The 17,507-nt window shown below is 42.8% G+C and overlaps 1 protein-coding gene across 1 annotated transcript; it reads right to left on the reverse strand.

Annotated features, from left to right (window-relative positions):
• Positions 1-1,595: 1,595 nt before the first annotated feature.
• CUNH17orf78 (chromosome unknown C17orf78 homolog) lies at positions 1,596-17,238 on the reverse strand. Its single transcript, XM_032843245.1, has 7 exons — positions 16,908-17,238; positions 15,698-15,781; positions 14,729-14,974; positions 6,790-6,942; positions 5,707-5,831; positions 4,756-4,872; positions 1,596-1,766 (listed from the first exon to the last, which is right to left on the reverse strand). Exons 1-7 carry the CDS (start codon positions 16,966-16,968, stop codon positions 1,689-1,691), a joined length of 864 nt encoding a protein of 287 aa, XP_032699136.1. The 5' UTR covers positions 16,969-17,238; the 3' UTR covers positions 1,596-1,688.
• Between the last annotated feature and the right edge of the window lie 269 nt (positions 17,239-17,507).

The following is a 17,507-nucleotide window of genomic DNA, read 5'->3' on the forward strand; positions in this document are numbered from 1 at the left end:
CCATGCTATTTGTTATGCTCCACAAATAAGTGAAACCATATGATAATTGACTCTCTCTGCTTGACTTATTTCACTCAGCATAATCTCTTCCAGTCCTGTCCATGTTGCTACAAAAGTTGGGTATTCATCCTTTCTGATGGAGGCATAATACTCCATAGTTAAAATACACACTTTTGATTCCATCAGTGACTTTCTGTAAAGTCAGTACAAATATTACCTAAATCACAGTCTTGCAGAAGATTTAAGAAATGTAAACTTTGCCACAGTTTTCATCTCCTGGGGAAACTCATGTTTCTGGATTAAAGGACATTCTGTTGTGGTCGAAGCTGGGAAGGGTGGAGATGAATGTAGGCATCAGTCCTAGACCAAGAGCTTCTGAGTATAGAATGTTTGTGATCATCCTCCCAAGTGGTCTTGGGAAGGAGCAAGCTTTTTTCCCTCTCATATCATGGTTAGACCCAACCACAGATGGCAGGATAAACTGGAGGCAATGTTGTGAATCCGTGTGAGGTGAAATAATAAACTCATTTATCCAAATGACACCCCCAGTCCTCTGTCCTCTCCTCCACCTCCTTTGTTTCAAAACTATCATCTTCCATGCTTTGTATCTGTTCCATCTCTTCCAGGCTTAGCTTGAATAATAAATTGGGGTTTGGAGCAAGATATTTTCCCCTGTTGGTATAGTTTTTAAAACCACTTTTTGGGGGCAGTACCTGATGGGAAAGGGAGAAGGATACAACCCATATGTGGTTTTTACAGAGAACTAAGAAAACAGGATTAGTGACAGTTACATCTTGCCAAAATGAAATGGAATGGTTTCAAGACTCTGATACTATGAGCAGGACGACAGTCTTATCCCACCTGCCAATCCCTTTTCCTAACCTGTTCCCTTCAACAACTGCTGTTTCTGCTTCCTCGCCAAACTCTCACCTGAGCAGGTCAAATTTGACTCAGAGTGTGCCTTTGTAAGAAAAATCATCCATCATCATTTTGTGTGGAATCCTTGTTCAAAATGTATGCAACTCCACATTGTGGTTTAGTGTGTAATGTCAGGCCCACTTGAAGAGTTGTGAATTATGGGAAACCTCTTATTTTATGCAGTCCCTAAGCCGCTTGGGGATGACATAGAAGGAGGACTTCTGGAATGCTTAGCGTCGTGTTCCCCTCACCAGTGTGTGGATAGCCCCATGTAGGGCAGAGGCTAAATCATAAAGTGCTATGAACATCAGCCTGGGAAAACAGGAACCCCCACCCTCAGCAAGCCGAGAGCCAGTGGGAGTGAACTCAGCTGTGAGGAAACAGAGGTGCTCGTAAACAGTGCCACACCAGTGGCTGCTTTGCCACTTGGAGGCTGTGTGTGAACCGTTTGTCAAAGAGAGCAATAGGTCCATTCATAGTGCTCAGAGGGAAGACTTTTTGTTCCCATTAGATGGGATGTAAAGATACCCGCTTTCCGTGATGGGTGACGTGAATCTCAGAGGCATGTGGCTAAGACAGTAGCAGTGGCATGAAGGTAAGCCTGACTGCTAAGCCCAGGCTCTTCCTAAATTGGCCTGGCATAGTGTTTGATTATAATATCCCTGCTGGACATAATGAGTGAATTCACAAGAACCTGCCAATATTGGTTAATGACAGGGAAAAGACAGTGCAGTATCCTTCATTCAACGTGTGAAGCAGAGAAGAGCTTTTCAGAAGTATGTCTCGTGGATGATAGTGATCCTTGCAGCTTTCCTTGGACTTGATGAGTTGGGAGCATCTTGTCCAACCTAGAGATTGAAAGGAAATGAGCGATAAAGAGGATGCAAATGGGTATTCCTTCATGTACCAACCCCATTTAATGCCAAGTACATATCATTTTGCCTCTTTGTTATCCAGAAATTCTAGGAAAAGTTACTGTATTTACACAGTATCAGCAAGGTACATTTATTTATGCATGAGAACCTACAATTGGTTGGACCCTATAACCCAGTAGCAAAGAGCCCATTCACCCCTTGCTTAACCCGTTTGCTTTGAATGGAAAAGGCTCTGGGTATGCAGGTACTGTGGATCGCCTTGGTACAGGGATTCTGTTTCATTTCTTCAGTCAGACCCACACAGTCTCACTATGTTTGAAAAGAGATGGAGATCTGAGTCTCTGTGGACCAAATGTTTTTTTACTAATCCCGTTCCACTCTTGGTATATCTAATTCCATGTCCCATCTGATTTTCTGTGTTCTTTCTAAAGGCTTAAATTATGAACATAGAGGGGCACCTGAGTGGCTCCGTGGGTTAAAGCCTCTGCCATCAGCTCAGGTCATGATCCCAGGGTCCTGGGATTGAGTCCCGAATCGGGCTCTCTGCTCAGCAGGGAGCCTACTTCCCTCTCTCCTCTCTCTCTCTCTCTGCCTGCCTCTCTGCCTACTTGTGATCTCTGTCAAATAAATGAATAAAATCTTTTTTAAAAAAATTATGAACATAGAGTGTGACCCTCTTAAAGGTAAGGAACTTGGTGTATAAAGGCTTTCAGTAAAATTTTAGTATAGGAATGAAAGACCTGGGTTTCCTTTCTGTTTCTACCAGCTGTTTGTTACACAACCTCTCTGAGCCTCAGTTTAAGTATCAATAAAATGTGGATACCTGCTGTAGCTACCTCCCACAGTTTTTGTGGGCTCAAATGAGGTAATGTCTATAAAGTTGCTCATTATTCTTTTTATCAATTCTTTTATGATTTGGTAGCTTCTTTTGTTGGTAGGAGGAATTCAGTGTAGCTACTACGTAGTTACCTCTAATTCTGGACTAGGTTTTTTATTCCCCTTCAGGCCTATTTCTTCCAGTGTTCAGTAGAAATGATAAGGCAGAGTGGAGTAAAGTACTAAACATATTTCCTGTGATTAAATCATACTAATTTACATGAGCTCATTATCTAATATTAGCAGAAACCAGATTATAGAAAATAGTAACCTAGACCAGAGATGACAAATAAGTTGGCATTGGGTACCTGAAACAGTGTGATAAGAAATATTCTGATGCCATGGCTGGATAGAAAGAGTGTTGTGCTTCGGTTTCAAAAACTGAGATATAATTCACATATAACATTGTGTAAGTTTGTGTATAGCATGTTGACTGCATACATTTAAGAAAAAAAGATTTTATTTATTTGAGAGAGAGAGAGTGAGCAAGCATGAATAAGGATGGGGGGAGGCAGAGGGAAAAACAGACTCCCCGCTGAGCAGGGAGACCGACGTGGGACTGGATCCCCGAGATCAGGACCTGAGCCAAAGGCAGACACTTAACCAACTGAGCCACCCAGGTGCCCAACTGCATTCATTTATATATTGCAATATGGTTATTACCCTAACACCTGTATCATGTCATAATAATTACCAGTTCTTTTGGTGGCAAGGACATTTAAGATTTAGTCTCTTAGCAGTTTTGAGGTCTGTAATACAGTCTTGTTGACCATAATCACTATTCTGTGTGTTGGATCTCCAGAACTCACTCAGCTTCTCATGTACTGTGCATTGATATGTGCAGTCAACACAGAATTAAAGAGTAGGTGCATGTACCATCCTGGACTAGATCATCTTTGAGACCCATTCTCAGTGCTCTAATTCTGCAAAAGTGGATTCCTTCTTTAATTTTATTTTTTCTAAGATTTTATTTATTTATTTGACAGAGAGAGAAAGAGAGATCACAAGTAGGCAGAGAGGCAGGCAGAGAGAGGGGGAAGCAGGCTCCCCGCTGAGCAGAGAGCCCGATGCGGGGCTCGATCCTAGGACCCTGAGATCATTACCTAAGCCAAAGGCAGAGGCTTAACCCACTGAGCCACCCAGGCACCCCTAATTTTATTTTTTTTTATATTTTATTTATTCATCCATTTATTTTAGAGAAAGAGTGCAGCTGGGAGGAGGAGGAGCAGAGATGGAGGGAGAGGGAGAAAGGGAAAGAATCTCAGGCTGACTCGGCTGAGTGAGGAGCCCACCGTGGGCTCGATCTCACAACCATGAGATCATGACCTGAGTCAAAACCAGGAGTTGGTCACTTAACCAGTAGTGCCACTGAGGTGCCCCCCCACCTTTAATTTTGAAAGTATTGGAGGCCTCATCTTAGTGAGTGTTGTGGATGTTGTAGAGAAGGCACACTTCTGACAGTGAGACTGGATTTAAGGCAGCTGCACTGTAACAGTGGTGTTGTGTCTATTTTAAACACCAAAAGGCAACATGAGCTTAGGACGCTTGGGGAAACCAAGGGCCAGAAGGAAAGAAGCTACTTTGCCAACTATTCAAACTTTGCAGGGCGTTGTAAGAGTTACCTAGGGGCAGGGATGGGTACATATTCTGTGGGTTCTGAACTCTGACAATTTGACAATTTTAAGAAAAAGAATATGAATTTGAAGAATACAAAATTTGATACAAGCTTCATACAAGTCCCGTGGGTCCTGAAGTTTAAACGTCATTAATTTCACAGTAAATCCACCTCTACTTAGGGTTATTTAAAAAATCTTAAAAAATAAGTTTCCTGGCCCCACTCTAGACATTTTGACTGATTATAGCTGGGTCTCTGAAATAATATATTTTAAATAAATACTCTATTATGTTAAGGCTGGGCTGATGTGAGGAAAATAAAACAATAATACAAATACCTCCCTATTTCCTGACACATAAAAGAAACACCGATATTTGCTTCATAAGTGAAACAGCTCCCTGTCTCCCAGCACTTATATATGAACCTCATTTTCCCCAAGCAAATGACATAAACCATACAGAGACCACTTTCCTTCTTGGGCTGAGACTCAAGCTGGGATTCAGCTGCCTCAGGTTGCTGGCCTGCCTTCCTTTGCCTTCTCCATAACCGCTGGCTTTGGCATAGTTCTCTGGTTCCCCGGCATTGACTCTGAAGGAAAAAAGTGACTGGTGTTAATTTTAGATAGCTGGTATACATTTGGTTACCTTCCAAACCTCCTGTGAGACCATTTAAAGAAAAGTGTCATTTCTAAAGAAAACACTCTATCTCATTGGATCCATCCTCTGTAGAGAATGTCCAAGTACAGCAGGGGTCAGGAACTCACATTCAGCAAGCAACGCCAATGTGCCAGGTGCCTTTCACACAGGATCTTAATTAACCTTCAAAAGCACCATAAGAGGAAAATATCATTAGTCCCATTTAACAGATGAGCCAAATCTTGTTGGAAAAGTCAAGCAACTTTCTCAAAGCCACTCAGCTAGTGAATGTGAGTGGCAGTTCTATCCAAACCCCAAAGTCTGTGCTTTTTTCATTATGTGAACCTGCCTCTGGAACAGAAGAAGAAAGCTTTATAAACTTTTTTTTTTTTTTTTTTAAAGTAAGCTCCATGCCCAGCATGGAGCCCAATGCAGGACATGAACTCTCGACCCTGAGATCAAGACCCGAGCTAGGATCAAGAGTTAGGTGCTTGGGGCGCCTGGGTGGCTCAGTGGGATAAGGCCTCTGCCTTCAGCTCAGGTCGTGATCCCAGGGTCCTGGGATCCAGCCCCGCATCGGGCTCTCTGCTCACAGCAGGGAGCCCGCTTCCCCCTCTCTCTCTGCCTGCCTCTCTGCCTACTTGTGATCTCTGTCTGTCAAATAAATAAAATCTTTATAAAAAAAAAAAAAAAGAGTTAGGTGCTTAACCACCTGAGCCACCCAGGCAGCCCCAGAAGAAAGTCTTTATAGATCAAGTCCAGGGACCCAATACATCCACAAACTTACAGGGCATGGGACTTCAAAAATGACAAACACTATAATGGCAACTCCACTCAACAACAGGGTGATAGCAATCAGAAATTTGACCACAATGCTCCATTTCTGCCGCTTCTTTAGATTCTCATCTGTGTCTAAAAGGAGAGAGAGGAGGAGAAGGAGAAGAGAGAACCTGAGAGAGGGAAGAGATTGATACTCTGACTTGAAGTTCTTCTAGGTCCCCAGACTAACAGGGGTCCAGCCTGATGCAGAGACAACAGGCTGAACTTCCAATTCAGACTCAGAGTCAGGAGTGGGGTGGGCCTCATGGGCTCTGCTCTAACCTCCTTTGCAGCCTCTTCCCAATGAGTCACCCTCCCTGGGATTTGGGATTGGCCATGATCAAGTAGGAGTGATTCTTGCATTGCTTTCAGGGGAGGTGGGGGGGTGAGTGCGAAAGGAGTTCTGAACTTGTCTTTCACCAGCAGCACCCTCTCGGTCTCTCCCCTTGTTACTCAGACAGACATACTCTGTGGGATCAGAAAACCACCTTTCCTGTGCTTCGCTTGACTGTGGTGTGGAGTTGGAGGAACAAAGGTGATTTGGCATTTCTTTGGGTCAAAAGGCAAACTTAGGGATAAATGCCTTACATGCATCTTGTTATTACTAATCTTATATTTACATCTCTCCCATGAGAACTGGGATGTAAGCTAAACAGAATTCGAGTCCTGACCAATTTAGGGAGAGCCATTTCCTAAAAACAGTGCAGATGAAAGCACGCACTTGGTTATTGTCCTCATTGTGATGATGCTTAGTGTTTAAATGTTGTCCATCTATACACACAATGGTTGGAATCCCCGCCACACGAATACGATTCATTCTGTCCCCAAAAGTGGCCACAAGCTCATTTATGTGGAGGTAAAAGATTATTAATAGTGCCAAACTACATACACTTCTGGGACCTTGTTTAGAGAAGAAATGGAGTGATTTTCTGATGTAAAATCCATGTAATTTCTCAGCCTCCCAGAAAATCCTAGAAAACCCAAACTCATGTTGTGGCTAAAAGAGTTTCTTTTCCTTTCTATTCTTGTCTCACCCCTATTTATTCTGTACCTTCTTTCAAAGGGCTAGAAAAATCATCAGTACTTGTAGTTTTCTCTCCTTCTTTATTCCCAGGAGATATGGAGGTGATCGTGGTAGAAAAAGTCTCCAATGCAGCCCTCATCACCACATAGACCTTACATCGAGAGATCCCTGGTAAAAAAGCTATAAAACAAGAAAGAAACAATGAAAAAACAACTGAGAAAACGTCATCCTGCCTTTGTTTTACCTGAAGAAACCCTATTTCTACCGAGCTGATATTAAACTTCTAATGTGACCCCGTTGATCTGTCCATAGGTTTAGGGAGTAGGCACAAAATATGCCAAAAGTAAATGAGGATAGAGATAATGATAAGAGATATGGATTAAATCCCCAAGGAGGCCTTGACTAATGTAGGTTCAAAGTGAGGGAGTAGACCATATCGTGTTTGTTTATCATTCTTAAGTCTGTAATAATAATGACGGAGGGTGCAACACTGTTGAAAGTTTCCTTCTTTAAAAAAGTTGGCTCCAAAGTCCAAGGAATAATGTGAAATACCATAATTTGCCTTAATGCTTGCTGCAGGTCTATCTAACTGAAGTCTTAAGTCAACTTCTTTGAGAGCTGTTTGGGGAAAGCAAGGGAGGTGGAGGAAGGAGAGAACACCCAGCTTCATGCGCTCCTCAATTACATTCTTTTTTTTTTTTTTTTTTTTTTTTATGTATTTGACAGAGAGACAGTGAGAGAGAGAACACAAGCAGGGGGAGTGGGGGAGGGAGAAGCAGGCTTCCCACTGAACAGGGAGCCCAATGTGGGGCTCGATCCCAGGACTGGCCTGAGCCAAAGGCAGACACTGAAGGACTGAGCCACCCAGGCGCCTTGTCAATTTCATTCTTCCAGAAAGCAAATTTTTTAAGTAGGCTCTGCCCAGCATGGCCCCCAACATGGGGCTTCAACTCATGACCCTGAGATCAAGACTTGAGCTGAGATCAAGAGTCAGATGCTTAACTGACTCAGCCATCCAGGCAACCCAGAAAGTAAATTTTTTAAAAAGATTTTGTTTATTCACTTATTTGAGAGAGAGAGCGAGCACGAGCAGGGGGAGGCACAAAGGGAGGGCAGGGAGAAGCTCATCAGGGAACCTGATGTAGGACTCCATCCCAGGACGCTGGGATCATGACTCGAGCCAAAGGCAGACACCTAACATGCTGAGCCACCCAGGCGACCCCCTTTGAATATTTTATTTAAGAAAGTAAATATTATATTTTTAAAATATTTTATTTATTTATTTGTCAGAGAGAGAGAGAGCGCGCACACAAGTAAGGGGAGTGGCAAGAAGAGGGAGACCCAGGCTCCCTACTGAGCAAGGAGCCTGATGTGGGACCTGATCCCAGGATTGCGGGATCATGACCGGAGCTGGAGGCAGACACTTAACCGACTGAGCCACCCAGGTGTCCCAAGAAAGTAAATATTTTTAAATGAATATCCATTCTGTACCAGGGACTGCTTCAGTACTTTGGATATATCTGTTTGATACATTCTAGCAAGGGACCACAGAAGGTGGAAGGAGGGTTGAGGAGGGACAAGGGGAGGCAGACAACTGTAAATACAGTAAATTTTGTTTTTTTCTTTTTAAGATTTTATTTGTTTATTTGAGAGAGAGAGAACAAGTAGGGGGAGTGGCAGGCAGAGGGAGGGGGAGAAGCAGACTTCCTGCTGAGCAGGGAGAGTCTGATACAGGGCTTGATCCCAGGACCTGGGGATCGTGACCTAAGCTGAAGGCATACGCTTAACCAATTGAATCACCCAGGCGCCCCAACTTTATTTTACTTTAGAAGGGGGTAAGTGCTACTGAAAAAAAAAAAAAAAACTAAAACCAGAGCAAGGTTAGGGAGCAGTCTGGGGGTGTAGGTGGGCGGTGGCTGGGCTACCAGCAATGCAAGCTGGTCTCCTTGAGAAAATGAGAAGTGAGGCAAGGCTTGAAGAAGATAGGGGTTTAGCTAAGCACAGGCCTGAGAAAGCAGTGATGTAGGCAGAAGGGGCAGCTCTGGTAAAGGCCCTGAGGCAGAGTGAGTCTGTCTGACATGTTACGGTTTTAGGGGAAAAGCCAGGAGGGCAATGAGACTGGAATAGAGTGAACACAGGGTATGAGGAGAGTTCTAAAGGAAACAGGCCTGTATCAGGAGCCTCATAGGCTTTGGTTTTTATTCTGATTGAAATGGGGATCCAGGGATGCCTGGGTGGCTCAGTCGGTTAAGCGTCTGCCTTCAGCTCAGGTCATGATCCCAGAGTCCTGGGATCGAGTCCCACATTGGGCTCCTTGTTCAATGGGGAGACTGCTTCTCCCTCTCGCATTCTACCTGCCTGTGCTCACTCTCTCTCTCTCTCTCTCTCTCTCTCTCGGTGTGTCTCTCTCTGTCAAATAAATAAATAAAATCTTAAAAGGAAATAAAAACGGGGATATATTGCAAGGTTTTGAGCAGAAAGAATGATGATGGTTTTGTTTTGAAAGGACCAGGGCACTTGGATGGCTCAGTCATTGAGCATCTGCCTTCAGCTCAGGTCATGATCTCAAGGTCCTGGGATCGAGCCCCACATCGGGCTCACTGCTCAGCATGAAGCCTGCTTCTCCCTCTCACATTCCCCCTGCTTGTGTTCCCTCTCTCGCTGTCTCTCTCTCTCTCTGTCAAACAAATAAATAAAATCTTAAAAGAAAAAAAAGAAAAGAAAAGGTCACTGAACGGCTGTGTTAGAAATAGACTGTAGCGGGGCAAGGGTCAAAGCAGAGAAACCTGTTAGGAGGCTATTGCAGAAATCCAAATGAAAGATGCTTATGGAAAGCAGCTGTGGAAGTGTTGAGACACAGTTGGATTCTGGCTGTAGTCTAACTAACTAACTAACTAACTAACTTCACTTGGCTCGAGACTTGACCTAATCTTATTCAGACACTGGTTCGTATTTTGTTGCTAATGATCTCTAATCATTGCTTATTAAATCAAGGTCTGTAAGTCCTACTTGACTTGTCTAAATTATTTTCCCAAGTCTTGATTAAGTCCATGTGAAATGGTAGTTCTTGACTTCAGAGGCCAACGGCCACAGTACCAGGCACTGCACGTGAAATTACAGAGGAAGGAACAGTCCCTGCCTTCAGTTTAATCAGGAAGACAGTGTTGGCAAAGATAGGCAGAGACAGAGAGCCAACAGGTTGAAAAGGAAAAACAAGGAAATTATATGAAGTATTTCCAGTATGGTGCCAGTCAGTTCTCTGAAGTAAAAACATATGTGTTTCTGAGACAGATGAGATGGAAGATAAATCCCATTTTGGACAAGTCATATAAGTTCTCTGTGTTTTGGCTTCCTTATTTGTAAGATGTTATAATGAAGTAATTCTTGGCCTACCTATTTCACAGGGGGTAACAGGAAGATCAGAAACAAATAAAAATGAGGAAGCAGGTGTGAAAACACTTTGCACACTGAATGATATTATGATTGAAAGAGAAGGAAAAAACCTAGTGATCCTCTAGTAGAACTGTGCCCTCTAGCCACGGGGATAATGGTATTTCAATGTGGCATGTCTTCCCACCTCCTGGGAGCCACTGTTTCAAAGTCTCCTTAATAGGCTTCATCTGTCAGTGTATTTTCAGTTCTGCCTAAGCTTTGAAATTAATGTCCATCTATGTTGGCAGGTGTTTTAGGTCTCATCTGCTAGGTAACTGAGCATTAAGGTGGAGCACATCTGTAAATAGAGCTACTGCATTTCCAGTGACGATGGAATTACAATATTAGTTTTTTGTTGGCTAAGGATATTTGAGCAAGAATGCTCCCCTTTCAGGGGATGTACAAACTCCAAATCTATGAAATGGATAACTTAGCAGATGATGCTTTGCTTTATTACAAAATAATTTATTTTAAATAGGGAACATTAGGTACAGTATATTTGAGTGGAAATCTCCCTTGGAGATTATTCTGTACTAATACCAGCAGGTTGAAAGCTCTTATTTGAGTGGCCTTACGCATTGCTGTTGAGTTTGTGCTTCTGATCTAAGCCTCCCTTTACATATGTAGAAATAATGTCATCTAGTCAAATCTCTCATTTGTAGCTGTAGAAACTGAGCACTGGAGAAATTAAGTAACTTGTCAGAGATGATAATATCAGAATAAACACTCATTTGATGTTATTCCTCCTACACCCCAGTTTCATATGGGGTAAACTGTCCTTAGAAATCAGTTTGCACTAATCATGGGGCGCCTGGGTGGCTCAGTGGGTTAAGCCTCTGCCTTCGGCTCAGGTCATGATCTCAGGGTCCTGGGATCCAGCCCCAAATTGGGCTTTCTGCTCAGCGGGGAGCTTGCTTCCTCCTCTCTCTCTCTGCCTGTCTCTCTGCCTACTTGTGATCTCTGTCTGTCAAATAAATAAATAAAATCTTAAAAAAAAAATCAGTTCGCATTAATCAAATTCCAAGGAGCCTAATCTATATACTAAAATGACATTTTAAAAAACTTACATAGGGGCGCCTGGGTGGGTCAGTGGGTTGGGGCCTCTGCCTTTGGCTTGGGTCATGATCCCAGGGTCTTGGGATCGAGCCCCGTATCGGGCTCTCTGCTCGGCGGGGAGCCTGCTTCCCTCCCCCCTCCTGCTTCTCCACCTACTTGAGATCTCTGTCTGGCAAATAAATAAATAAAATCTTAAAAAAAAAAAAACTTAACATAGGAGAATGTATCCATCAAACGGATCAGGTAGGATTTTTTTTCTTCTAGGTACCCTGTTCTAAACATATGCATTCTTTTGAAATCTAATTAGAAATTCTAGATTTAGGGGCACCTGGGTGACTCAGTTTTTAGGTGTCTGCCTTCAGCTCAGGTCATGATCCCAGGGTCCTGGGATCAAGCCCCCAGTTGGGATCCCTGCTCAGCAGGAAGCTCGCTTATCTCTCTCCCACTCCCTCTGCTTATGTTCTCTCTCTCTCTCTGTCAAATAAATAAAATCTTAAAAAAAAAAATAAATTCTAGATTTACATAGAATCCGAGCAATAGGAACTACATGGTATAAACTATACCATAAGTGAAAAAGACCTAATGAGTCATCTCTGTCCACCAGAAAGAAATTTGGGGATATTTATAATAGAAGATCTTTTCATTGACCTAATTCCATAAACAGTAACAAATAGTCTCCGTCTGACATTTTTCTAAATTCCATGTTGAACCACATCTTCTTTTTTTTTTTTTTAAGATTTTATTTATTTATTTGAGAGACAGAGATCACAAGTTGGCAGAGAGGCAGGCAGAGAGAGAGAGAGGAAGAAGCAGGCTCCCCGTTAAGCAGAGAGCCCAATGCAGGGCTTGATCCCAGGACCCTGGGATCATGACCTGAGCCGAAGGCAGAGGCTTAACCCACTGAGCCACCCAGGTGCCCCTTGACCCACATCTTCTGATGACTGTGTTGTAGTACATTATCATCCTTCCAGTTTCAAATTCCTACTTTGCTCTGGGAACATTCTCATAAACTGTCTTCTGATTGCTTCTGGGACATCCTCTTGTGCAGACTGAGAGTGTGGTATTTTCAGAGGGCATCTCGTTTATGACCTTGTATATTTGACAATTTATTTAATTTGTATTTCTACGCTACTTGGTATCTCTCACATCCTGGTATTCAGTGTAAATTTAAATTCAGAATGGGAAGTTTCAAACTTATAAATGGAATGATATTTCAAAAGTCCATTCATAAGTTGGTTGTTTGGAATTCATCATTATTCCGTAGAAATGTGTCATGAATGTTGATTAGGTCCACAAACTAGCCAACAAACATCCATTTAATCTCTTTGCACAGCTCAAGTAGTACTGGGTATTAGCTTACATTCTGCATTCAGGAACCAACCACCATGCCATGAAGGAAGGAGGAAGAAACTTGCCCAGGGCAAATTTTTGAATTAGGTCAGGTTGATCTCTGGCATCCCTCTACCTCCTTAACCACCTAGTTTCCGTTGTCCCAAATTTCTAAGAACTAGTGTCCTTAATTGCCTGGAATCCTACAATGCATAGCACTATATCCAAGAAAAATCCATCCTGCACAAAGTGCTCTAGACTCCAGAGTGACTTAAATTCACTGATATTGACACCTGCCATTGGTGCTTCAAAGGGGTGACTCCGGGGTGGGGGGGTGTCATGTGTTAGGTAAACAATCTGGTTGAATTACTTTATATTAATATTGAGTAACCAAAACCCCCACATGCTGTCAGAATTTTTTCAGTTTTTAATAAGAGTTTGTTTTTTTCCCACACAAATTGTTACCATATGAACTTTAGAAAGTACAATAAAGGGAACAAAAACATTCATACCATGCGAGGTTATATAATTTACTATACCACACATCCCAAGAATCTATCCACTTATTTCCCAATCTCTAAACATACTGTAGTTTTTAAAGTTTTTTTTTCCCCCCATTATTCTCCCTGGGAACTCCCCAGTTTCTCTAAAAGTGTCAAGTTTTATTTTATTTTTCCAGCAGTGTAGCAGTAGCATCTAGGGGATTGCCTGTATATAAAGGAAAGCTGTCAAAATCTGCTTGACAGAAAGAATGGGTAGGGGGAGGAAAGGAGGGCAGAACAGAGAAATTCACCTGACGTCAAGAACCATTGCCCTGGGGCTCCAGGGTGGCTCAGTGGGTTAGGCCTCTGCCTTCGGCTCAGGTCAGGATCTCAGGGTCCTTGGATCAAGCCCTCCATCGGGCTCTCTGCTCAGCAGGGAGCCTGTGTCCTCCCCTCTCTCTGCCTGCCTCTCTGCCTACTTGTGATCTCTCTCTGTGTCAAATAAGTAAATAAAATCTTAAAAAAAAAAAAAAGGACCATTGCCCAGCAGCTTAGGGGGAACAGGCATTCCTTCCCTGGGTGGAAGGGCAAAATGGAATCACCAGGAACGAGGGTAATATAGCAGTAGCTGGCAAACCTTTGATGCAGAAGTTCTACTTCTTGGAATTTCATCAGGTTGATAACTTGCAGATACACAGAGAAGAATGGATAAGGTCATTGCTTGCAATATTGTTTGTGTTTATAGAAGATTTGAAACCAAAATATCCATCGATAGGGAACTTGTGGAATAAATTATAATACAGGGGCACCTGGCTGGCTCAGTGGTAGCATGAGACTCTTGATCTTGGGATCATGAGGTTGAACCCCATGTTGGGCTTAGAGATTACTTAAGGAAATAAAAAAAATATAGTACAAGCATATAAAAGTACTGTACAATTTTTGAATAAGACAAATTTATACATACTGATATGCAACAACCTGTACAATACATTGTTAAATGGAAAAAAGGTATAGAACCGTGTGTATGGTATGCTACCATCTAGGTTTTTAGATATGTACGTCCATATGTGCTCAGAGTAGGAAGGAAATTCAGCAAGTTGGTAATAGCGTTCCGTAGAAAACTAGAAGACTGAGAGATTGGAGGAGGAGGGAGACTGACTTTTCACTATAAATCTGTGCTGTTTAAATATTTTACTGTCTGCATTCAAAATAAATAAAATTCAAATAACCGTTATCAAAAGACGACCCATCAGAAATGGAAATCACATGAAAATCCCAGCATTGTCAGGGTTAGAGGGCCCATAGAGATTAAAAAACTGAATTTCAGGGCACCTGGGTGGCTCAGTGGGTTAAAGCCTCTGCCTTCGGCTGAGGTCCTGATCCCAGGGTCCTGGGATCGAAACCCACATCGGGCTCTCTGCTTAGCAGGGAGCCTGCTTCCTCCTCTGTCTCTCGGCCTGCCTCTCTGCCTACTTGTGATCTCTGTCTGTCAAATAAATAAATAAAATCTTAAAAAAAAAACCACCTGACTTTCAGAGAAGACCCAGATCTGCCCAAGGAGAGGATAATCCATATCCTTGAGCCCTTAGCTACTACTAAGCCCCACCCGGCTTCAAGGATGTCAACTAAAAGTCAGTGTCTATCTCCATTTCATTTTCCAGTCTCACCTTGCCCCGTGAGAAGGGATCCAGTCTGAAACTTGGTTGTGGAGGTTAAGTGACAGTTTGGGGAGGCAGTGCTGTTTCTGTGGGGAGCAGCGATCACTCTCAGGTTCTTCAGAGTCTGCTTGACCTTTGACCCTTTCTCTGAATAAACAAGGTTGACTTTGACTTTGCTCCCAGAGCCAAGGCACTGCAGGGTAGCCACAGTCTGATTTTGAATGAAGGTAGACGTTTTGGCTTGTGCCTGAGCCTCTGGAAGGAGAAAAGGCAGATAGAAAAATGAAGCTGGTTGTTAATCTGAATGGTACCCAGCTAAATATCTTCCATTCGTGACCCCTGTTAAAACTCCACTGCTGGGGGTGCCTGGGTGGCTCAGTGGGTTGAGCCTCTGCCTTCAGCTCAGGTCATGATCTTAGGGTCCTGGTATCGAGTCCCGAATTGGGCTATTTGCCCAGCAGGGAGCCTGCTTCCCCCTCTTCTCTCTCTGCCTGCCTTTCTGCCTACTTGTGGTCTCTGTCAAGTAGATAAATAAAATCTTAAAAAAAAACAAACAAAAAAACAAACTCCACTGCCGTTCTTGCTTCTCTTTAGTTCTCTTCTTCCTCAACATGTGGTTTTGGTCCTAAGTGTAGATGCCCTGCCTTTCCTCCTTCTTGCCATGGGTCTCATGAAGATAGGTGCCTGCAGTAAATTCAGCCCAGGGAAAAGCTTCGAGGTTGTCTTCTCCAATGCAGAGAGGGTTACATGGTGCCTCCTTCTCTTTCTTCACCCTCAGCTGTTTGATTGATATAGCCATGCCTTAGGTAATAAGTGTTAATTTAAAAATTGGTTTCCAGAAACCCTCTTGAGGGGATACATATCTTTAAAATCGGATATTCGAGATCTGGGATAGGAATTGGGGAAGACAGTCCTCTTTTAAGTGTAAAGATTTTCTGGAATGGCAAGGTGATTTTTCAGGCAGGGCCCATTCCCTACCTTGCATGAGCACATCCCCAGTTCTTCTCACATCCTTTGGGAAGAACCCAGGCAGCTGTTCTACGTGGCAGCTGCTATCTCTGAAATCTGGAAACAAAAAGAGAAAAAAGGTCAGGACTTACAATTTATTGGGTACAGTTTAGAATTCCAGGTACAGAAGAATGCAGTCCCTTCTCATCAAGCTGACAATGGGGGAGATCAAACACTATTTAAAAAAAAAAGATTTTAAAATATATACAAGTAGGAGTTAGCCTTGTACAAGGAAAACTGAGTACCAATCCATTACACTTAGGGGGGAATAAAGGTGAATGCGAGTTAAACAGAATTATAAGTTAGTAAAAAGACTAATCAACCCATTCCTTCAAACACTGCTTGTTATCTCTTTTCCTTCTTGTTCTATCTGCCTTCTTATATTAGAACTTTTGAAAGTTTGTTCAGTGTAACTCTGAACAAGCTATCTCTTCAGGTTTCCATGGAACCAAGGACATAGCTTATTTATGCTTTTTGGCACATAACTCACAGGATGTTGTGAGTTTTCTTCATCCATTAAATTTGTTATTGCTGCCCCTTGAGCTGTTTGGCCATAACTCTGATTAGCTAATTTTAGAGATGAACTGTTTGAACACCTTGAAAAAGCATGTTTTATTTATTTTTTATTTTTTTTTAAAGATTTTATTTATTTATTTTACAGAGAGAGAGATCACAAGTAGGCAGAGAGGCAGGCAGAGAGAGGGAAATAGGTTCCCCACGGAGCAGAGAGCCCGATGCGGGACTCGATCCCAGGAACCTGAGATCATGACCTGAGCGGAAGGCAGCGGCTTAACCCACTGAGCCACCCAAGCACCCAAAAAAGCATGTTTTAAATAAACAGTTATCAGAGAGCAGCAAATGGTGCCATTCCAGCCTACCCTGGAGTCTGCTTTTCCCTCTCCCTCTGCTCCTTTCCTGGTTCACGCTCTTTCTCACTCTCTCAAATAAATAAATCTTAAAAAAAGAAAAAAAAGTGTGGAAGGGAGGGTAGAATTCTCACCACGGAACAGCTATCTCTGAGTTGAAATAAGTTATAGTCCTACCTAGAAGCAAGAAAATACCTGGGATGACTTTAAATCATCACCTGCTGAGTAGTGGCTGTATCTCAGTCTGGTAGAATAGTCTCCCATATCCTAGGTCTCTCTTTGGATTTTCTAGGATACTAGACTATTGAAGTACTTACCTTTCTTGCTGACATCATAGGACGTAATGATTAGGCTGAAGACCAAGATGGTATCCATCTTAGCTGGAGCACATGCTCACAGCGCCGCCTTCGTCTTCTTGCTAGGGGCTTGCACTGCCCTGGAACGAATTTTGACCCCGGGAGAGTCTGGTTCCACCCTAATTATTTTTGCCCCATTTCCTGAAGACCTAGGAATAGAGCTGATTGGGGAGAAGACCAAATGAGCTTGTTAATGATTGACTCAAAAAGTCTTCCTCTGACTTCATAGCTGGTGCCGACATAAGGAACTGTAATTACCTAGAGGTTTCCCTAGAAGAAAGGACATAAACACCCAGTGATATGCTTTACAAACACTTGTACATGGACACGTAGACATTCACAGGCATGCTTGCTGACACGAGCACATAGATTTATTCACTGACATAAAGAGATGTAGAGATTTCTATTAAGGAAAGTGATTCAAGAATACAGCACTCTTGGGTGGCTCAGCTTATTAAGCATCTGCCTTCAGCTTAGGATTCTAGGGTCCTGGGATGGAGTCCTGCATAGGGCTCCTTGCTCGGCGAGCATGCTTCTCCCTCTGCCTGCCACTCCCCC

Source organism: Lontra canadensis, unplaced genomic scaffold (genome assembly GCF_010015895.1).
Source record: "Lontra canadensis isolate GAN:19392208 unplaced genomic scaffold, GSC_riverotter_1.0 scaffold137, whole genome shotgun sequence".
NCBI lineage: Eukaryota > Metazoa > Chordata > Mammalia > Carnivora > Mustelidae > Lontra > Lontra canadensis.